This window comes from Convolutriloba macropyga, chromosome 2, assembly GCF_964194025.1.
Source record: "Convolutriloba macropyga chromosome 2, txConMacr16.3, whole genome shotgun sequence".
Taxonomy (NCBI): domain Eukaryota; kingdom Metazoa; phylum Xenacoelomorpha; order Acoela; family Convolutidae; genus Convolutriloba; species Convolutriloba macropyga.
The window spans coordinates 30,230,673-30,255,231 of NC_134469.1; the positions used below are offsets into that span (position 1 = coordinate 30,230,673).

Here is a 24,559-nt window from a genome sequence, read left to right on the forward strand (position 1 = left end):
TTATTTTTAAGACACAGCTGGGTGCTCTCTGTAATAATAGGGAACTAATATCTCACTGCTTTAACTGCTCACTACTCTTTACCTTACTCACACTGCTCATTATTAGAACAAATATTGCTCCGACGTCCTTTCTATCTTATCTAATGTCGTTTTTGAGTGCCTTGTGCCACTAGTCGGTACTAACACAAAATTCGTTTTTAAATCAAATTGGGAAGCATTTAATGACTCGATATAACAAGTGCTTTTCTTTCCATACTGCTTCAGCCACATAAATTTCTGAGGGCATCAATGGTACAAATGGCTAGATGAAAATCGCACAAATTTCGGAATGTCAGGGCTCACCGGAATGTCAGGGCTCTCAAAAACTTCTTTTTTGAAACCATATCATTGTTCTTTCGAGGCATTTATCACTTTGGACGTGTGATTTGAGATCCAAGGTAAAAGTACAGCACGGTGAGCCCTGACATTCCGAAATTTGTGCGATTTTCATCTAGCCATTTGTACCATTGATGCACTCAGAAATTTATGTGGCTGAAGCAGTATGGAAAGAAAAGCACTTGTTATATCGAGTCATTAAATGCTTCCCAATTTGCTTTAAAAACGAATTTTGTGTTAGTACCGACTAGTGGCACAAGGCACTCAAAAACGACATTAGATAAGATAGGAAGGACGTCAGAGCAATATTTGGTAAAATGGCTAGATAGTACAAATGGCTATTTGAAAATCGCACAAATTTCGGAATATCAGGGCTGACCGTGCTGTGCTTTTACCTTGCATCTCAAATCACACGTCCAAAATGATAAATGCCTCAAAATTCCAATTATATGGTTTCAAAAAAGAAGTTTTTGAAAGTCGACGTTTCAGTAAAAATGAATGATGAAAACAAAATTGGCATTAGCTACTGGACGTTCTTCTGCAAAAAACTTAATACTTTATTGAAAAGAACAAATGTACGTGGAGAAATTTAAATAACTTCTCAAATTGTCTAAAATTCAGATACGCCGGAGTAACAGCTGTGTTGGTCTGAAGGCGACACTGAAGCCGCCAATTAAAATTTTTACTTTCAGCGTTAGAAGTCAGTAGATCTTTTACGTCGTAGAAGCCGTACAAAATTTGCAAATGATCTGCTGAGGAATCATTTTGACATTGAAACAACATGGCACACTCCGCCGAATGATGCACTCGTTTTACACAGATACAGAGTCTACAAAAATGATCGAATCCCTGTAGATATGAAAAAGAAAACATGGAGGGGTTCTGATTGCTGTAAAAAGTACATTAAAAAGATCTTTCTTGGTTGCATCTATAACGCGCTTGATTCAAGTTTGTATGGTTGGACTAAGAATATCGTTCCTTTGAATGTTGAGCAACTGAAAGCAACCAACAATTGTTCATCTGTTATAATTACATGTAATCATTAGATAAGATAGGAAGGACTTCAGAGCAATATTTGGTAAAATGGCTAGATGGTACAATTGGGTAGATGAAAATCGCACAAATTTCGGAATGTCAGGGCTCACCGTGCTGTGCTTTTACCTTGGATCTCGAATCACACGTCCAAAATGATAAATGCCTCAAAAGTCCAATTATATGGTTTCAAAAAAGAAGTTTTTGAAAGTCGACGTTTCAGTAAAAATGAATGATGAAAACAAAATTGGCATTAGCTACTGGACGTTCTTCTGCAAAAAACTTAATACTTTATTGAAAAGAACAAATGTACGTGGAGAAATTTAAATAACTTCTCAAATTGTCTAAAATTCAGATACGCCGGAGTAAAAGCTGTGTTGGTCTGAAGGCGACACTGAAGCCGCCAATTAAAATTTTTACTTTCAGCGTTAGAAGTCAGTAGATCTTTTACGTCGTAGAAGCCGTACAAAATTTGCAAATGATCTGCTGAGGAATCATTTTGACATTGAAACAACATGGCACACTCCGCCGAATGATGCACTCGTTTTACACAGATACAGAGTCTACAAAAATGATCGAATCCCTGTAGATATGAAAAAGAAAACATGGAGGGGTTCTGATTGCTGTAAAAAGTACATTAAAAAGATCTTTCTTGGTTGCATCTATAACGCGCTTGATTCAAGTTTGTATGGTTGGACTAAGAATATCGTTCCTTTGAATATTGAGCAACTGAAAGCAACCAACAATTGTTCATCTGTTATAATTACATGTAATCATAATTTTCGAGCACAAATTGGAAATTTATCTCAGGTAATAATCGAGAAGTATTAAATTGACTTTATCTACGCACATTTTTAAGACACAGCTGGGTGCTCTCTGTAATAATACGGAACTAATATCTCACTGCTTTAACTGCTCACTACTCTTTACTTTACTCACACTGCTCATTATTAGAACAAATATTTCTCCGACGTCCTTCCTATCTTATCTAATGTCGTTTTTGAGTGCCTTGTGCCACTAGTCGGTACTAACACAAAAATCGTTTTTAAAGCAAATTGGGAAGCATTTAATGACTCGATATAACAAGTGCTTTTCTTTCCATACTGCTTCAGCCACATGAATTTCTGAGTGCATCAATGGTACAAATGGCTAGATGAAAATCGCACAAATTTCGGAATGTCAGGGCTCACCGGAATGTAAGGGCTCTCAAAAACTTCTTTTTTAAAACCATATCATTGGTCTTTCGAGGCATTTATCATTTTGGACGTGTGATTTGAGATCCAAGGTAAAAGTACAGCACGGTGAGCCCTGAAATTCCGAAATTTGTGCGATTTTCATCTAGCCATTTGTACCATTGATGCACTCAGAAATTTATGTGGCTGAAGCAGTATGGAAAGAAAAGCACTTGTTATATCGAGTCATTGAATGCTTCCCAATTTGCTTTAAAAACGAATTTTGTGTTAGTACCGACTAGTGGCACAAGGCACTCAAAAACGACATTAGATAAGATAGGAAGGACGTCAGAGCAATATTTGGTAAAATGGCTAGATGGTACAAATGGCTATTTGAAAATCGCACAAATTTCGGAATATCAGGGCTCACCGTGCTGTGCTTTTACCTTGCATCTCAAATCACACGTACAAAATGATAAATGCCTCAAAAGTCCAATGATATGGTTTCAAAAAAGAAGTTTTTGAAAGTCAACGTTTCAGTAAAATGAATGATGAAAACAAAATTGGCATTAGCTACTGGACGTTCTTCTGCAAAAAACTTAAATACTTTATTGAAAAGAACAAATGTACGTGGAGAAATTTAAATAACTTCTCAAATTGTCTAAAATTCAGATACGCCGGAGTAAAAGCTGTGTTGGTCTGAAGGCGACACTGAAGCCGCCAATTAAAATTTTTAATTTCAGCGTTAGAAGTCAGTAGATCTTTTACGTCGTAGAAGCCGTACAAAATTTGCAAATGATCTGCTGAGGAATAATTTTGACATTGAAACAACATGGCACACTCCGCCGAAGGATGCATTCGTTTTACACAGATACAGAGTCTACAAAAATGATCGAATCCCTGTAGATATGAAAAAGCAAACATGGAGGGGTTCTCCTTGCTGTAAAAAGTATATTAAAAAAGATCTTTCTTGGTTGCATCTATAACGCGCTTGATTCAAGTTTGTATGGTTGGACTAAGAATATCGTTCCTTTGAATATTGAGCAACTGAAAGCAACCAACAATTGTTCATCTGCTATAATTACATGAAATCATTAGATAAGTTAGGAAGGACGTCAGAGCAATATTTGGTAAAATGGCTAGATGGTACAAATGGCTAGATGAAAATCGCACAAATTTCGGAATGTCAGGGCTGACCGTGCTGTGCTTTTACCTTGCATCTCAAATCACACGTCCAAAATGATAAATGCCTCAAAAGTCCAATTATATGGTTTCAAAAAAGAAGTTTTTGAAAGTCGACGTTTCAGTAAAAATGAATGATGAAAACAAAATTGGCATTAGCTACTGGACGTTCTTCTGCAAAAAACTTAATACTTTATTGAAAAGAACAAATGTACGTGGAGAAATTTAAATAACTTCTCAAATTGTCTAATATTCAGATACGCCGGAGTAACAGCTGTGTTGGTCTGAAGGCGACACTGAAGCCGCCAATTAAAATATTTACTTTCAGCGTTAGAAGTCAGTAGATCTTTTACGTCGTAGAAGCCGTACAAAATTTGCAAATGATCTGCTGAGGAATCATTTTGACATTGAAACAACATGGCACACTCCGCCGAATGATGCACTCGTTTTACACAGATACAGAGTCTACAAAAATGATCGAATCCCTGTAGATATGAAAAAGCAAACATGGAGGGGTTCTCATTGCTGTAAAAAGTAGATTAAAAAAGATCTTTCTTGGTTGCATCTATAACGCGCTTGATTCAAGTTTGTATGGTTGGACTAAGAATATCGTTCCTTTGAATATTGAGCAACTGAAAGCAACCAACAATTGTTCATCTGTTATAATTACATGTAATCATAATTTTCGAGCACAAATTGGAAATTTATCTCAGGTAATAATCGAGAAGTATTAAATTGACTTTATCTACGCACATTTTTAAGACACAGCTGGGTGCTCTCTGTAATAATACGGAACTAATATCTCACTGCTTTAACTGCTCACTACTCTTTACTTTACTCACACTGCTCATTATTAGAACAAATATTTCTCCGACGTCCTTCCTATCTTATCTAATGTCGTTTTTGAGTGCCTTGTGCCACTAGTCGGTACTAACACAAAAATCGTTTTTAAAGCAAATTGGGAAGCATTTAATGACTCGATATAACAAGTGCTTTTCTTTCCATACTGCTTCAGCCACATGAATTTCTGAGTGCATCAATGGTACAAATGGCTAGATGAAAATCGCACAAATTTCGGAATGTCAGGGCTCACCGGAATGTAAGGGCTCTCAAAAACTTCTTTTTTAAAACCATATCATTGGTCTTTCGAGGCATTTATCATTTTGGACGTGTGATTTGAGATCCAAGGTAAAAGTACAGCACGGTGAGCCCTGACATTCCGAAATTTGTGCGATTTTCATCTAGCCATTTGTACCATTGATGCACTCAGAAATTTATGTGGCTGAAGCAGTATGGAAAGAAAAGCACTTGTTATATCGAGTCATTGAATGCTTCCCAATTTGCTTTAAAAACGAATTTTGTGTTAGTACCGACTAGTGGCACAAGGCACTCAAAAACGACATTAGATAAGATAGGAAGGACGTCAGAGCAATATTTGGTAAAATGGCTAGATGGTACAAATGGCTATTTGAAAATCGCACAAATTTCGGAATATCAGGGCTCACCGTGCTGTGCTTTTACCTTGCATCTCAAATCACACGTCCAAAATGATAAATGCCTCAAAAGTCCAATGATATGGTTTCAAAAAAGAAGTTTTTGAGAGTCGACGTTTCAGTAAAATTCAAAAAATACCTCTTTTTCCATGAGAAAAAAAGCATGTTCTGCCTGTTATGATTTAAAATGCTGCAAATCTAGACACCGATAACCCAATCGACAAAGCTTAAGACATATTTTTTTCTGAATGTGTTGACAAAAAAGCTGAAATTGAAAATAGTTTCCAGACTCAGTCTGAAACAGTTTTTGGTGTAGCAAAGCCGATTTTCAAATGTATCTCGCAGAATTTGGTCCGAGGAAAGGAAAAGGTCCTGATGGCATTGGAAATCTCATTTCGAATTAATATTCTATAAAATATATGAACTCGTAAAAAAAATACATCCAATGCTATACGATTTTTGTAAAATTAGATCAGCTACCATGCAATTGTTTTTTGTTCCTGGACAGTGCTTACCACAAAAACTATTGTGAAATTATTTTAAGAGCTAATAGTTCTGTATCTCGTTTTTCCAAAGCTTTCTATACCCTTGCGCACAATAAGTTATAAAAATTACTGCATTCTATTGCTAAAGGTGACAAACTTCTTAAACTCTTGTCTCATAAATTGCAGGCAGTGTGTGCAAATAATTTCAAGTCGATCTAGAAGCGTAGTTTGTAGTTGAGTGCTGCAGAGCTCAATTCTCGGTACCCTGTTATTTCTTAACGACCTTCCACCGACAGGCAAAAACCCAATCTTCTAGGTTTTGGGGACGATCTAAGTGATACTTGAAAACCAAATTGATCTTGATGAGTCAGGGAGATACCGAACAAATTGGTATAGCGAAAACAAGATGAGCCCAAATGTCGGTAAAGCAAAAGTATTTAACATGAAGGGAAATCTGAGCGCAAACTTAAAGCACGGAGCTAAAGCGGACTGATTCTCAGCGGGATTAATATAGCATGGAATGAAAATTGTAATCCATGAAAGTCAGTAGTAATAGGGTGAGCAAGTCACCCGGGGGGGGGGGGGTGTAGACCCCATGTATTAAGATAGGGTATAGGAGTAATTTTTGAGAGAGGGTCTACACTAATGTATTAAGATAGGGTATAGGCGTACATGTATTAAGATTAGTAATAGCGGCCGCCACGTATTAGTTATAGCGGCCGCCACGTATTAAGATTAGGAATAGCTGCCGCAACGTATTAAGATTAGGAATAGCCGCCGCAACGTATTAAGATTAGGAATAGCCGCCGCAACGTATTAAGATTAGGAATAGCCGCCGCAACGTATTAAGATTAGGAATAGCCGCCGCAACGTATTAAGATTAGGAATAGCCGCCGCAACGTATTAAGATTAGGAATAGCCGCCGCAACGTATTAAGATTAGGAATAGCCGCCGCAACGTATTAAGATTAGGAATAGCCGCCGCAACGTATTAAGATTAGGAATAGCCGCCGCAACGTATTAAGATTAGGAATAGCCGCCGCAACGTATTAAGGTTAAGTTTAGGGACCAGGGTATTAGTAGTATAGTGTGAGTAGATCAGCCGCATTTTTGGGAGCCGGTCATTGGCCTTTCCGCGCAGGGAATTGTACAGGCGGGGAATTGTACAGGCAGCGCGAACGGGAATTGTACAGGCGGGGAATTGTACAGGCAGCGCGCACGGGAATTGTACAGGCGGGAAATTGTACAGGTAGCGGGAATTAACGGATAATTCCCCTCGCAGTAAATTTCAACATGTTTATTGGTATAACCAGCGCAATGTATTAAGATTAGGTATAGCCGCCGCAATGTATTAAGATTAGGTATAGCCGCCGCAATGTATTAAGATTAGTTATAGCCGCCGCAATGTATTAAGATTAGGTATAGTCGCCGCAATGTTTTAAGATTAGGTATAGCCGCTGCAATGTATTAAGATTAGGTATAGCCGCCGCAATGTATTAAGATTAGGTATAGCCGCCGCAATGTATTAAGATTAGGTATAGCCGCCGCAATGTATTTAAGATTAGGTATACCCGCCACAATGTATTAAGATTAGGTATAGCCGCCGCAATGTATTAAGGTCAGTTATATCCACTAAAATTGAGAAAATTGAAAATTTTTAAAAGAATGAATTATGAAGGTACAAAAAGACAGACACAGTATTAATCAAGTACATTATAAGTAATTTTAAACACAACAGAGAGCGCTCACAATACGAAAATTGATTCAATAAATTACAAGTTCAGGGGTACAGTATGAATTCCATCAGATAACACTTTTCGTTTAGGATAAAAATATGAGAGTCCTTTCTTTGTTTGTTCATAGGTAGCGACGCAGTGGTTGATTGTCCGAAATCCTCTATTTGTAGATGTTAAATTATGATTTCTTCCATCACTCGCCGATATTTTTCCAATGGTCCATCTCCGGTCTCTTCCAATGTTCGTTTGTTCAGTCCTTTGCTGCTGAATTTGTACTTATCCGATTTGGCATCGTAGCAACAATATGTTTTGCTACAGAGACAAATCATTTCAGTACATCTAAATTCTTCCTTGAACAGACCTGGTTCACGCTTATCGTGCTTTTTATGTTTATCACAACAAGTTCTAGGGAAGAAATTTTGTACAGCATCAGCTTTGAAAGAATCATCACAATCGTGTTCCCTCAGAGTTTCCCAATCTGCTTTTTTAGATGGACGAATGCAATCGTACAAATTATCGTGCGCTAGAGCTAAGTATAAGGAGTCAGTGTCCATTTCTAACTCTTCGAACGTGTCGACATCGCAAAATTTATCAAAAAAATTGTAATAAAGCTCCAACATACGTAATTTTGCGTACTGAAGTATAAAAAAGCCGACTATTATCGGTTCACGGTGCTCAATTTTTGATTTTACAAGTTCAACTTCGTATAGTTCTTTTGACACACTGTTAAGTCTCTTAAACAATTTCCCGTTGATAGCTTTGTGTGTCTTTTCATCGTTCAAGTATTTTGTCCCTGTATGTCTGCTTCTGTCCATGATTTGGTAACCATAGGAACTATTCCCTAACAATTTCATTGTTTCTGCTACAACGCTTGATTCAGGATTTTCATCTCCAACTCTTCTAGCATCAACAACCGATTGGACAAAATTGTTGAAGCATTTGGGTGTGTACTGAACGAAGCGATAAATTTTGGTGCATTTTAGCCCAAGACTAAGGTAAAAATTGAGTAATGGTGTTATGACTGTTCCATTCTCCAACTTGAAGCTTGAAATTAACATGCGTTGCGGTTGCTTGAGTAAATCGTTATCAATTGCATAATCCCCCATATAATCACCAATATCTGCTCGACTAACATTAAACTTTTTAAAGATTGGTGGAAAGTTCGAGAACTTGTATTTCAACCCATCTGGAACTTCGAGATCACACTGAACGTAACCAAATAGTTTATCTTCTCTTATCTTTGTAAGTAGAGATTCTTGAGTCAGAGGTAGCTTGAATGGGAAATTGTTTCTCACGTGAATTTTTACAGATTCATCACCTTTGACAGTTTCCCACCAGTTACATTCCAATATCTCAACAACTTTATATCCTTTGTTTCGCAAATAGTCTCGTCTTAGTTCATCGTATTCCCGTTTCTTTAATCCTTTCTGAGTCTCTTCCTCTGACATGCTTGCTCTTGCTTCCTGACATGCACAAAAGTGAAAGTAACAACCCATTGCTTCAAAAATAGTTTTACAGTGAGCACAAAATCCGTCTACATTAAAACAATCAATCTTTTTCTGAGTTCCAGTTGTGTAGTAGCTTTCAATAGTGCAGTTAGGACGTTGAGATTGTAGGTACGACATAACCATGTTCTCAAATTTCCTCGATTTATTTTGTCTAGCTTTAAACTTCTGAGAGTCTGAATCAAACTCCCATCTAGTGTAAAGTCCAGTGGGCATTTCTTGACACATTGAGAAGGGGTAAAGTTGACTGGCGTCTATACCCACAATTGATTTGCAAATGTTTTCTGTGTTTCGAATGTAGGTTTGATCCACAATTGCTTTTCTAGTAAACACAATAGAGGGACCACCGGTCATATCTTCGCGTATTTTATCATGTAAATCTTTGTCTGCTTCAACGAAAGGATAGAATTTGCTATTAGTTGATTTGTGTAGACAATTATTTGCTAAATTAGGTAGTGTGCAACCCAGTTTTAACATATCAATCCCTTTGTTATGATAGAATTCCATCATTTTCTGCATCGCTTCTAGTGTCGGGACAACATCTTTGTTATTATACCACCTGACAAAGTCTTGAAAAGTTGTCATTTGTTCGTGCTCCCACACACTTTCCAGGTAATTGTAGTTGTCGAATCCCGAGGGGGGCACTACCTTCAACCTAAGTTTTTTCAGAGCCTCCTGTTGGGAAAGTCCACTATTCAACAATTTTGTGAAATCCGTAAATTCTTTTTCCAAGGGATTGTGATCTCTCAACTTACTAAAGAAACATTCGTAAGGGGGTAGGAAAGTTACATCCAATTTGTTTGGTGAGTCGAACCATTCATAAGGGAAAAATTCTTTGGTCTCATTTGTCTTGTAAGCTTTGAGGAACGAATCTAGTGATGTTGCTCCACCAAGAAAGTTTAGAATATCGAGAAACTGAACATCGCCAAATTTAAAGGATACAAAATGATTAGCTTTTTTAATAACCGTTGGTTGAATATCGCGCTCGTGAATGAGGTAGGGTAGTAAATAAGACTTGATAAGATTCAGATCATATTTCCCGCTGTTGAATCCAAATACAGGTAAAATGCTGACATAACGTTCAAAATGTTGTTGTAGTTCGAGAAGTTGATTTTTCTGAATTTGAAGGAATTGAGTCGACATATCAATTTCTTCTTCTTCGATATATTGAAATTCAAACATTGGAGTACTCTCATCTTTCCTTCCATTTAGCTTCTCGAAAATAGAACTTACTCTGTTTTTAATTGCATTTTCAATTGAGGAAAATTTTTGCAACATTTCTGCTTTACTTCTGCTAGCTAATTCTTCTAATGCTTCAACAAAAGATACAATCAGTGTCTTGGGGTCTCTGTTGCAAAGGAAAATAGGTTCTTGTAATAAATTAGAGGAAATTGACACAGATATTGGTTCATGTTTTCCTATCCAAGTAGTTGTATTGGTATCTTTTAGTTCATTAGATGGAACGCAGATTGATTCGAAGTCAAATACAGCCAAGTTTTTGAACAGTTTTTGTTCTTCCTCATATCCAATTCCAAAACCGTCAAGTTTATCGAACAAAGTTTCTCTCAAAGTGTAAACACTCTTCGGATAAATGTGCTGTATCCTATCTTTACAAGATTTCACGTGACGGTGGAAATTACCAGCACGCTTAATAAAGGTATCACAATTAGGACAATGGAATCGTTTGAAAAACGTGTTGATATCATCAACATAGCAAATGTGGTTGTTGTAGCGCAGTAGATTAATGTTGTTCTCGTACATCTCAATACTTCTTCTGGCAAGTTCACCTACAAAATCCCCGTCCTCAATGTCAATGTCATAAATGAAAATGTTGTGTTTTATAGCATTTTCAACAAACACAAGGTGGTCCATTGACACTCCTCTAAAGTTAATTGCGTCATGACCAGACTCGTGGAGAAAGTCACTGAACAACTTAGCTGCGTTTGTTTCCAGCTCAGCTGATCCATACAAGTGAACAGCCACAGCTCTAAACAAGCAAAGGTAGTCCTTGTAGGTTTCTCCGTATCCATTCGTAACAAGACAATTTACATCGTTTCTCTTCAACAACTGTTCAGGTATAACAGCATCTAAACATCCCATTGGGATATTGTTGAGAAGAGCACAGAAAACTGTTACATTCGTAGTTAGTGCATACCGCCATTTTGTGTTTGCCCTTTCTTGAGCACAAGTCTCAATCAAATCCAATTTCTCTACTCTATCCTGAAGTGAGACTAAGTCTCCCTTAGAACAAAGTAAATGAGACTTCTCAAAGAAGGTGTTGTTCTCATGAGCATAAAAGTATCGGTATTCGTCTGTGTCAACATTTCGTAAAATAAATCCCAGGGATAAATTTATTTTTGCAGCACAGTTAAGCTTTTCAAACACTTCCTTCAGTTTTTCATTAATTTCGCTGGGATCAAGTCTCGACAATTTAAAATTGAATACTCTATGTCTCCCATTCTCCATCTCAGTATTGTCAAAGAAGTGTTGACAGGCACTAAGTTCCTGCTGTAACTGTTCGTTGTTCCTATCCAATTCTTCTGATTCTAGTACTTCTTTCAAGCTTTCGCTGGATTTGGTTCCAACTTTGGTCGATGTTCCGTGTTTCCGTCTCTTATGTTGTTGAAGAGAATAAAAACTTGGAAATTCCTCCAAGCATATAGTGCACACTGTACTAAGCTTCTTTTCTTGAGGAGCGTGATGCTTAGCAAGGTGGTAGTTCAAGTCCTCTTTCCTCTTTGTGTAGAAATGTGGACACTTGGGACATTTTAAAGTCCCACTATCACACGATTTTTTGTGTCGAGCCATTTGCTGCTTGACAACCATTTTCTCGCACTTTGAGCATTTGACAGGTAGATTTCTATCAAGAGAAGGCATTGTATTGTTGTGATCCAAAATAAATTGAATAAATTTTAAGTAAATTGCCGAGCAACTGTATCTGATAACAAATTGAGAATGAATACAATTTTTGGTTTTTTAGTTAGAATAACTTTTATGACTAATTATTTCCATATAAGGAAATGACGAAATTTCTATTTTTAGTAACATTACGCAATACGAAAGTTCAAGAACTTCCTACGAAGCAGTCACAGTGTTACATTATACATTGTATTTAAATCCAGAAAACATCAAAAATGTGTAACCTTATTCCTTGGAGGAAAATCGGAAATCTTAAGTTATATTTATTTGTCATATTGCTGATTTGTGTTACTTTTTAACAAAACAATACTATTCATCCCAAAACAGACTTCTTAACAAAATCTATCTGTCAGATGTTTGCTCACTTAGAGAATACAAATATTATTGTAAACAAACTAATTTTGTAATTTCATCGATAAAACACTAAATGTGTTTTTACAATAATATTAAAACATTAGAGAAGAAAACTCCTACTTTAATTGAAGATAACTTATATACAATTGACGTTAACGTGATTATTTTACAAACTACAAACCAATCAAATTTTAGTATTAAGAAACTTGTTGTAAAAGTTAATGATATCGTTTTGCTTATCTCATAGTTGAGTATTGATACTAGTACCACCACGTCATTTAACGATCTGGAAAACTTTGATCCAGCGCAGTACTATGGATCTACTGACATGTCAACTACACCCTCGATGACAACCCCATCGATTGAGGAAGGAACAGCTCACAACCCTATCTTTTTGAGTGATGTACCTAATACTCCAGTCACTGTTCAACCAACTCAACTACCTGGTAGAATTGAGCGACAAAGAGGTTTCGGTAATGAAATTCAGAACTTACCAGAATATGTTATTGAAACTCTTTTTGAATGATTTCTATGTTCAATTTTGTAAACTATTTTGTATTTGTTCGTAAAAATAATAAAGTTTCTGAATACCTTTTGGGTGTTTCGTATTAAATTTACATTTTCAATTTTATAATTTTTTTTATAGTTTTCCAGAATAAAAGATTAACACGAAAGGTTACTTGATAATTTAGGTACTTGGTTATTATTGAAAATTTGTTTTTCGACAATTAAGAAAAATACCGAATTTAATTTTGATATTTAAGAAAATTGTCGAATTTATTTTCGATATTTAACAAAAAATGTCGAGAAAAAATTCGATTTTTAAGAAAAAATTACTGTTACAAATCCGATTTTTAAGCTGCAAGAACAGATTCAAAACTTGTCATTTTAAAAATTATTAAAATTTATGTTTTTTGCTTAAAATCATACCGTAAAACTAAGAAAAATGAGAAAAAATTGCACATTTTGCACGCACAGTTTGGTAACATTTTTTGATTTTTAATGAAAAATCTGAGGTTCTATTTTTGACTTTTAACAAAAAATGTTGTGTGAAAATTCGACATTTAACAAACAAATCGACTTCAAATTTCGACTTTTAGAATATACACTAATAATAAAACATTTTAGTACAAACACTTTATTACTTTCTAACTTCAAAGTACAACATGGGGTTATCAATTATTCCATGACAATCTAGTAAACAATCAACAATTTTTATTAATTCACTCTCATACTTTGAGTTCTTAAGAGACTGAATTCGGTCGAAGAAGGATGATCTCAATGTTTGTGTGCTTGCATTTCTTTGCTCAGCTCTCAGTAGATGTCTCTTGAACTTTTTTCTACTCAATCTCTTCTTAGACACGCTGGGTAGTTTTTCAACACATTTGTTTTCCGAATTATGTTGTACCGCTCTCTTCAATTGGGTGAAAACAAGTCCTGCTTCTTCGTTTGTGTGACCGAAAAACTGATGTTTATATAAGGTGTATAAGCAGTCCACTGTCTGATATTGAAAAGATAAATCATCCAATTTTTGGAGTAATTCATTAATGGAAGATGAAATGAGAATTATGTGATAAGAACAATTTTTCAGAGGACAAAAAGTGTAATTGTGAGACGCAACAGAGTATTCACTAGTAAGCAAGTAAGGTTTATAATCCTTAACTGATACGCAAATGAACAAGGCTTTCTCACAAAATTTTTATAAAAGTCAGGTAAAACTTGACACGTAACTGCTGTCATTCTGTAACCAAAGTGATTTTGGAGTGATTCTTTTAAACTACCGTATAAGGAAATAACGCAATTCAGTTCAAACACAGCGAAAATTTCATTTGAAAAATGACACAGTTCAAGAGACAGCAACTCAGAAAAATCCGTTGTTTTACTTGTTCTAAATATTTCAAACACTATTACTCGCTAATGCAACACAGACGTGCTAAACATCAAGATAAATATGCTGCTCTAGTTCAAATGTTTGCTCAACTTAAAATTTCTGACTAAGTTTCCTTATAAGGAATTTTTGCAAAATGACGCAATTGAACTTTCCATATTTGGAAATGAAAGAAGGATAATGACATCATTACCAAATAAAGGTGATCGGAAACAATAGAGGAAGTAAAATTACAAGTCAAATCATTCAATTAATTTCTCTCTGTCACATTAAGTTGATAAAATGTCTCTCTCTCAAGTCTCTCCGTTTTACTCGAGTGCTCCGTCTATGTTTACCGATTCTCAACCTAAAACTGGAACTGATTCGGTTCCATTTTATATAGACTTTGGTTCTAACCCAAAAAGATTTGGGAGATTTACTGTGTCCCAGATTTTTAAAAACGGACAAAATTATTCCGAACCAACTTTCCAAGTCTTCAAAAAAGATAATTTTGGAACATTTGAGAAGTACCAACAACTTCGAATAGGATTACGAATTCAAGAAATTCTGTTTCCTCAAGAACAATATCCTGGATGGGGAGTTGGAACTGAGTGAGCACCCGACTCAATTTGATAAGAACCCATGTATGGAGGATGTGCTGCAACGATGTCACAAAGTCAGAGAGGTCAGCATAGGACGAAATCGACGAATATATGTGACTTTCATTCAATACGTTCAGGAGAATCCAGCCTCCATTTATGTGCAGATTCGGCTCTTTTGTCGCAAGGAAAACAATGAGTTCAAGCAGGTGACTTATGTCAGCTACACTTTGGACGAGTTCAAGGAACTGATTCAAAATTTGAATGACTTTTCTAACATTGAACAATGTACATTTCAATAATAATTGTTGTGTGATTTTGTAATATGGCTTTGTCTTCTCTACAATAAATTTTTCATTTTAAAAATCTTTGATCTGAGAATGAGTTGGGATATTGGTTGCTCAAGAAACATTTTTTTGAGTCTCAGAGACAAGTCAAAGGTTTTTCACGTTAGACTTCATTACGAACTTAAAAGATATTCGTATACTGTTCTTGAAGCTCAAAATTTTCCCAAATTAGAAAATTTGGACATAGAGTCCCAAATTTCAGAATTTAAGTGGGTTATTCACAACGGATTACGCAGAACAAGTCTTATATATCGTTCAGATAAACAACAAGTTACCATTTCACAACATCGTTGGAACGGATATCAGTGGAGTTTTCTGACAAATATTGAATTAAAAAAAGAAGAGTACGAGAACTTACTAGAGCATCTCCCTACACTTTTATCTTATATTGAAAAGTTTAAGAAAACTTGCATTGACATGGATGAAGGAACTCAAAGTTGATGGATATTGTCATTCTTGTCAACATATTCAATTGCTACGGAAGCATCCTTTCAATGTTTCCCGAAAATGAAAAACGCAAAAACTGTTTTTTAGCGGCCTGTAAAATTTGGGACGAGAATATAAATTTGGAGGAAATTAACCAAAAATTTCCTCATGGAGGACTTATTGGTTATGGAAATTCCTTTTTAGATTTTTTCTTTGCTAGATTGAAAGTTTTTCGATTACATGCTATACGACACGATTCTGCTGGAGCGGTTAAAGCAACTACAAACAAGGGACCAGGATACTGTTACATGTTACCAAATTTTCCAAGCTCATGTTTCTTGGGACATTTAACTGGGTTAATCTTTTGTGTCTTTATTAAATTTTATCATCCTCAAATTTTCAAAATGCTAGACTGCTAATCATTTTTGTAATAATTCAACCTAGAAAAAGAATGTCTCTCGTTGTGTTTGATATTGAGTGCTTGGAAGGGAAAATTGTCAAGGAGTTGGGTGTTTTCAAGGATGGAATTGTATTGGGATACAGTTTCCTCCCACCCAAAGACTATAAACCTACTTTTCAAGCAAAATGGAACACTAAAAATTTACATGGGATTAATTGGAACAATGGAAAACTGGAATACACTGAGTTGTCATCAATCATTCACCAACATTGTTCACCTACAACAGAATACTTTGCAAAAGGGTTAGAGAAGTGTAATCTTCTCTCAAATTACTTGTGTAAAGATGTGGAGAATCTAGATGATCTTGGTTGTCCAAAAGTTTCCAAACTTCTCAATAACTCGGATACTGACTGGGATTGTAGCAATTATCCGTATCGACACAAAAAGACATTTCACTGTGCAGAGAAGAAAGCTTATGCTTACGGAACTTGGACTCGGGATTTTTTTGATAACGTATAATATTTGTAATTTCTATTTGTAATTTCTATTTGTATTTGTGATCGTTTTGTAATTTATTCTTTTTATTTTACTACTTTTGAAATCAGAGAGAAGTTGCATTCCCAGTTCAAAAAATTGATTTTCCCTTAAAAATAAGGTATAAATGACCGAGCATACAGATAACGGTTTAAATTTAGGTAATTTTGTCTTTGATGATAATAACCAGGAACGACAATCGTGGAAATGTTTTGGACAGACTTGTAATAGATCTCTGGTGGTTTTTTTGTCCCAATTTTTTGTTATTTTGTTAATATTAGCGTGCTGTATAGTAAGAATAACTCTTGTCGAAACCAGTGAAGAAACAACAGTTTGGATTGCTATCTTATCTAGTACAGTCGGTTATATTTTACCTTCTCCTAAACTATGAACAAAATAATCTCTACTAAGGAACGCATTTTTATTTCATTGGTGGGACCAAGCGGGTCTGGAAAATCTCATCTTATCCATGATTGGCTAATTATTGGAACTTTTCAACCCGATTTTGATAAAATTTACTATTTTTATCAACATTATCAATCACTTTACGGTCTAATGTCCAAAAACATTAAAAACATTCAATTTATTCAAGGAGTTGACTTTGAGTTCATTCAGAGTCTACCCAATAATGGAACAAAGTATTTGGTGATTTTTGATGATTCTTGTGAAGAAATCTCAAGCTCGAAAGAATTTGTTAAAATCGCGACAGCTGGAAGACACAAAGGTCTTAGTACAATATATATAAAGCATAATCTTTTTCATCAGAGTAGGTTGGGAAGAGATATTGAGTTACAAAATACTCATATAGTTTTATTCAAGTCTCCTAGAGATGTTCTCCAGATTAACACTCTTAGTCAACAGCTCGGGTTAGGATCACAATTAAAAGATTGGTATACAAAAGCTACTTCAATCCCGTATGGTCACTTACTCATTGATCTAACTCCGAAAACAGTCGACTCTCTTAGATTTTGCAGAAACAGTGGTTCTATTCCCACTATTTTTTTTCTCCCTAAAACGAAACAAGAGATTACTTTTTTGAACGATGAACACACAACATCTCTCTACGCTGATAACGTTCCAAACGTATTCCCAGAACTTCAAGAAATCGTTCCTAAGAAATTGTCCAAAAGATTTCATTCAGTTTCTAAACGAATGCATAGTAAACCTTCTCGGGGGACAACTACAGGAAATACAAAAACAAGACGTAATAAAGTACAGAGACGAAATTCATCAACTCGTGCTAAAAAGAACCGGAATAAATAAAAGAAGAGCAATTTTAAGTTCGTTCACGAAAAGGAATAGAGCTCATATCAATTTTGACACCATCTATCATTAATCGATTGTCTTGAAATGGAACAGTTTGTTTTGATTCCTCAACACCTTTACGAATAAAAAAATTCAAATTAGAAGTTAAAAAGTTGGACACTTTTGAGCAGAAACCAGTTTCTGTCCCAACACATTTGAACCCTAATTACAAGGAAATCAGCAACAAAACCAGATCTTTAAAGAACGAATCAATTGTAGATCAAATTTTGAATTCACCGCGAGTCAAGCTATCTCTCAACGACACAATTTTATTAGATGGAAGAGATACAGAAGTAGCTTTTGCAGATTTTATTTTTGCATTAAAAAGAAAGAACGCTGATTTTCCCGACATATATTACACAATACTTGATGCTACCGGAATAAATCCGCAAAAAGTAATAAACAAAGATGCCAAAAGCAAAGACAGAGGGAGCTGGATTCCTTTCAAAATCTGAAAAAGCCAAGCTACAAAGGCTGTATAGAGATGGAAAAGCCGCATATGGATCAATTAAAAATCTACAAAAGGCAAGTGGGTTATCCAAAAAGAAAGTTGCCTACTTTCTACACAGTAAAGATTCCTACACAAAGTATCGTCATGCAACACGACATTTCAAAAAGATTACCAGCATTTGCTAAGCGAATCAATGAGATCTGGTGTCTCGATCTAGCTTTTATGGATAAATTATCGGATACTAATAATGGAGTGAAGTATTTATTAGTATGTGTTGACGTCTTTTCTCGCTTTGTTCGTGTGCAACCAATGAAGTCAAAGTACTCTACCGATGCAGTTGTAGCTTTCAAAAAAATGTTGCGTAAAAAAGTATGCCCGCGAAAGTATGGGTTGACCAGGGAACAGAGTTTAGTGGTGAGTTTCAAAAGTTTTGTATGGACAAGAAAATTAAAATTTACTCTACTAGAAGTGAAACGAAAGCTGCTGTAGCAGAACGAGCCATTAAATCCCTGAAAAACATTATTTATCGCTATATGGAAGAAAATGGTGATAAATACATGAGAAAAATGGATTCCTTTGTCAAAACTATGAACACAAGAGTTAATCGCTCAACAGGTAAAGCTCCAAAAAATATAACAAACAAAGACTTTTTGTCAATTTTTTACAGAAACCCAATTAACCAATATAAACGACCACGTTTTAAAGTTGGTGAAAGTGTTCGTATATCAAAAAAAGATATTCCATTCAGAAAAGGTTATAAATCACAGTTCACAAATGAAATATTCAAAATTGTTAAAATTGCTTCTTTTAAACCGCCAACCTATAACCTTTGTGGAGAACAAGGTGATGAAATTCTAGGTAAATTTTATGAGCAAGAGCTTTCAAAGTGTATCATTTAAAGATGAGTTCTTTCACTGTTGAGTTGGTTTCCAATGCGTCGTTTGATTGTTACCCAAACAATACACTAAGTTCTTTCACGAATTTTCTACCTGAACAAATTAATCTTGATGGAGAATGGGAGGTAGCGATAACAGAACTGTCGTATCCTTCCTTGTACCAAAACATAACAGAGGGTAAATTCTTCTATCTAGATGAAGCAACGCCAGATACAAAACCATCGGATTATTACACACTTGATCCAGGTCTATACCCCTCGATCTCTGATATTGTCAATGAAATGAATAGAAAAATTCAGGAACGTGAAAAATATGAAAAAACGCCCATCAATTTACACGTTAACAAAATTACACAGCGAATTTCTTTGAGTCTTCCAAATCAGAACTCTTTACTTGTCATTTTTAGTGCCGATCTTTGTCATGTCTTTGGATGCGAAGAAGCTGTTAATGGTATGGGTGTTTTCATGAGTGGTGGTGGTCCACATTTTCCCAAGTTTCCTTATGACATTGTACGAATACACACCTTAATGATATATAGTGATATTGTTGAATACAATATTGTGGGTGATACAAAAGCTGCTCTTTTACGATGCATTCCGTTTATATCAAAAGTTAAGAATGGAGATATCATCTCAACGGGACAATACATGAATTATCAAAATTTTCCAAACTTACAATTTAAAAAAATTCTAAAAAACTCATTCCACAGCATAAAACTCGAGCTCCGGGACTCTTATGGTGAAAAAGTTCCTTTCAACTCTGTTGGTGTGACAAGAGCGGTACTAATGTTTAGAAAAACTTCTGACAATAATTTTTAGATTTAAAGTTGTAGAAAATGGTTGCTGATAGTGATTTACCGTATTTTCGTGGTTATTCAAGACAGAGGGGAAGAGGATTCGGAGCGTTAGCAAAAACAATTGGGAGGACAGCTATTCCATTCTTGAGGAGATATGTTGTCCCAGCAGCAAAAAGAGTTGGTGCTGATTTGCTTGATATAGCTGCACCAGAAATTGGAAATGTTCTAACTGGAAAGAAAAAATTCAAATCTGTGGCTGCAGATGTTGGAAAGAAAACATTACGTAAACAGCTAGGTGGTGGAAAAATTAGGAAACGGCGCATAATTCGAAGAATTACCCCAAAAACCAGTCGACGTCGTCGAACTAGAAGAGATATTTTTTCTAAGCTAAAATGAATACTAGATCAGCAAACGATAGCAACTTTCGTTATGGTCACTTTACGAACTCTTGCTTGGAGATTTTTGACAAAATTCCTGTTTTGGAACCAATTGAACCTTCTCACGTTCAAGAAGTTTATCCCAGTACTTCATTGGATGAAAGCAGCATTGAGTTCGAGTTTGAAACAGATAGAAGCATATATCTTGATATGAGAGATATCCACCTTCAAATCAAAGTTGGATTACAAAAGGGAAGATTGTTTGATGACTTTATGAAAAAAGACGAGCATGGAAAAGCAGATATGGGAATTTCTTTCACAGATGATGATTTACATTATCTAACTCACGTCAACAATTTATTGCACTCGCTCTTCTCCAACTGTGAGGTGTATCTGAACAATCAACAGGTTTAGAACTCAAACGGTCTCTATGGACACAAAGCTTTAATTTCCAATGAATTTAACGCTTCCACAAGAAATAATGAAGGTATTTTGGCTTGTCATGAATATGAATTTGAAAAAGAACCCAGCGATTTTGAGAAAAGCCCTTTTATAGATCGAGAGGAAGAACTTTTGCTGAAAAATGGAACTACTTATTACGGTAAATTAGCAATTGATTTGTTCCAATGTGAAAAGTTACTGCTTCCAAATACAAAAGTTAGACTGAAATTGCTTCGTGCAAGACCCAATTTTTACATGATCTCCTACAATCCTCACGTCTCCCTTAAAGTTCTTGACTGTTCCCTGTGTACAAGACGTGTTGTTGTTAACGAAGTGTATCACCAGACTATCAAATATCAATTAACTCATCAACCTGCTTGTTACAACTTTATGGAAACAATTGCACGCACATTTATTATTCCTTCAGGACAGAACCAGTTTATTCAGGAAAATGTTTTTAACAATGCTCCAATCAGAAGAGTAGCTATTGCGATGAACACAAATTCAGCATTCACAGGACATTTTCAAGAAAATCCTTTCCATTATCAGAAATTTGGTTTACGAGAACTAAGAATTGTTCGAGGAGGTAGAGCTATAGTATCAGTTGATACAACCAATGACTGTAGGGCATATGTAACAACAATGAAAGCAATGAATTTTAACGAAGAGATTCCCGCGTTACCACATAATCTATTTTAGAACCATTACGTGCTTGTATTTGATCTCACTTCACTTCAAGATGCTGGAGAAAGTATTCATTATCCTGAGCTCAGCGGTGAAAGTATCCGATTAGAAATGTTTTTCGACCGCCCGCTAAGAAGCGTGACAGAATTAATTGTTCTAGGAGAAAGGATGTCCACTGTTAAAATTGATCAGTTCGGAACGGTTGCTAAAAATGTCTGAAGATTTTGCGTTAACGAAAATTTTTTCATATTTTCAGTTTTTTATGGGTTTTACATCATTGCTTTCTGCATTGGAACATTTTTGGGTTATATATTATCGTCACCCAGTTGCCATTCTCTTCACCAAATAATTACTTAAAATGGACGTTAACTGGGGGCGAACTAATTCAAACTTTTTTGTTTACGTTTCTCTCCTAATTTTTCTGGTACTTCTTTTTATAATTATTTTATTCTACCCCAAATCCCATAACAATTCTGTTGACAAAATTAAAAAGTCAAGCAACCTTTTATTAGAGCAAGGTAAAAAGTCCAATGATTGTTGCTTTTATGAAGAGAATGAGTCTTTTCAGCTTGACTGTACAGTTAGAAATCCGTGTGTTAATGGTACTTGCGAAATAAAGCAGAGAAAAATTGTTTGTCATGGATAACACTTCCCTGAGACAGATTATTGAACGAATCCCAGAACTCAATTACCGCTATATTGGATCGTTTCCAGCAGATTGTGTTCCAAGGCTACCCACATTCAGTTTTGCTATCATCAACACTTCTCCGAGCAGTGAAGCTGGAGAGCATTGGATAATGATTGCTCGACTCAATCGAACTTATTACTATGCTGATTCTTTGGCTCGTCCAATCACAAAATACAAATTTTTGAATAAAAAGTATCAGAAAATGATACAACAACCAGTTCAGAAAACTGATAATTTGTGTGGATTTTACACAATATTTGCAGCATTTCAACTATTTAAATTTTTTCAAACAAAACTGAACAAGGTTCATGACGTTCATGTTTTAAACTTTATAAGTGATTATATGTAATTAGATAAATTTAATGTAAAATAAGTCGAAGTGTAATAAAGTCGGCAGTAATTTTTTTCTAAATTCCTTAATTCTTCGTTAGTTACTCAAATTTTTGTTGTCGACTTTATTAACTACTCGGCTAAATGTACTTTAATACTCTTTTCTTTTGTACTATCATCATGTAAACGTTTGATTAAATTTGTATTTGCATGTGCTTAATTTGTACTGTGTCTGTTATTTTGGTACTTATTAATTCAATTTTTTTCTTTTATTTAACTTTTTTCCATGTTATGAGCGCGTAAAAGTCCACTAGTACTGTGACAATGCCAGCTCAGCAAGAGGTAGTTTCGATCTACCGACCTCTGGGTTATGAGCCCAGCACGCTTCCGCTGCGCCATCTTGCTATTTAGGGTCGGCTATACTTAATCTTAATACATTGCGGCGGCTATACCTAATCTTAATACATTGCAGCGGCTATACCTAATCTTAAAACATTGCGGCGACTATACCTAATCTTAATACATTGCGGCGGCTATAACTAATCTTAATACATTGCGGCGGCTATACCTAATCTTAATACATTGCGGCGGCTATACCTAATCTTAATACATTGCGCTGGTTATACCAATAAACATGTTGAAATTTACTGCGAGGGGAATTATCCGTTAATTCCCGCTACCTGTACAATTTCCCGCCTGTACAATTCCCGTGCGCGCTGCCTGTACAATTCCCCGCCTGTACAAATCACGTGCGCGCTGCCTGTACAATTCCCCGCCTGTACAATTCCCGTGCGCGCTGCCTGTACAATTCCCCGCCTGTACAATTCCCTGCGCGGAAAGGCCAATGACCGGCTCCCAAAAATGCGGCTGATCTACTCACACTATACTACTAATACCCTGGTCCCTAAACTTAACCTTAATACGTTGCGGCGGCTATTCCTAATCTTAATACGTTGCGGCGGCTATTCCTAATCTTAATACGTTGCGGCGGCTATTCCTAATCTTAATACGTTGCGGCGGCTATTCCTAATCTTAATACGTTGCGGCGGCTATTCCTAATCTTAATACGTTGCGGCGGCTATTCCTAATCTTAATACGTTGCGGCGGCTATTCCTAATCTTAATACGTTGCGGCGGCTATTCCTAATCTTAATACGTTGCGGCGGCTATTCCTAATCTTAATACGTTGCGGCGGCTATTCCTAATCTTAATACGTTGCGGCAGCTATTCCTAATCTTAATACGTGGCGGCCGCTATAACTAATACGTGGCGGCCGCTATTACTAATCTTAATACATGTACGCCTATACCCTATCTTAATACATTAGTGTAGACCCTCTCTCAAAAATTACTCCTATACCCTATCTTAATACATGGGGTCTACACCCCCCCCCCCCCCCCCGGGGTGACTTGCTCACCCTATTACTACTAAAGTCAAAAGCACTGAAGGCCTTCTCAAATTTAGAGAAACATCTGCGGCCGCAGAAAAAATCCTTTTGCATACAAAGGTTGTATCATATCCATTCTAACATATTGCCCAGCTGCTGGGTTGCCGAATTTTGAAAATTTTCAGAGGACAGTAACAAGATGACAATGACAACTCAAGCTACTATGACCGTCTAATGTTTTTGAAAATTTTGCAATCGAAATGTACGACCTCATCACCTTTATCAATTTTGAGAGGACATCATGATGGGGACTCTAAACCATAGATAGAAAATGCGCAAACATGTCCTTTCGCTCTAGGACGAGGAAAATCGCACATCCCGCACTGTCGATAATTTCTTTTTTGCACCACATGTCTCTTTAACAAATTGGCCAAATAACATTTGGGGCCCGATTTGAATAAAAACACAATTTGCAATAGCTACTGGACGGTTTTCTGCAAAAAACTTTAATACTTTAATGAAAAGAACAAATGTACGTCGAGAATACATTGCAATGGTTTGCAATATGTGGTGCTAAACCCAAGGCTTCGACCTAAATCTTGTTCTACTATTAATATTACAAACGCGATACTTGTTGAAATTTAAGGAGTTGTATATCTGGTTTTAGAAGCTCGTCGCTGTGCAGAAACTGTCTCAAAAATGAAAAACATTTCGGAAAGGTTTGATTTTCTAATTATGTACTTGAAGTATGATCGGAGCTGATAAACTGATGTTTTTTCA

At 35.9% G+C, this 24,559-nt stretch overlaps 1 protein-coding gene across 1 annotated transcript in view; it reads left to right on the forward strand.

Annotated features, from left to right (window-relative positions):
• Positions 1-24,559, forward strand: part of LOC142358604 (protein FAM76A-like) — a 606,005-nt gene that overhangs the window by 569,256 nt on the left and 12,190 nt on the right. The window contains exon 3 of the mRNA XM_075410045.1: positions 24,447-24,498. Within this exon, the coding sequence (XP_075266160.1) occupies positions 24,447-24,498 (52 nt within the window). The remainder of the gene's footprint in view (positions 1-24,446; positions 24,499-24,559) is intronic.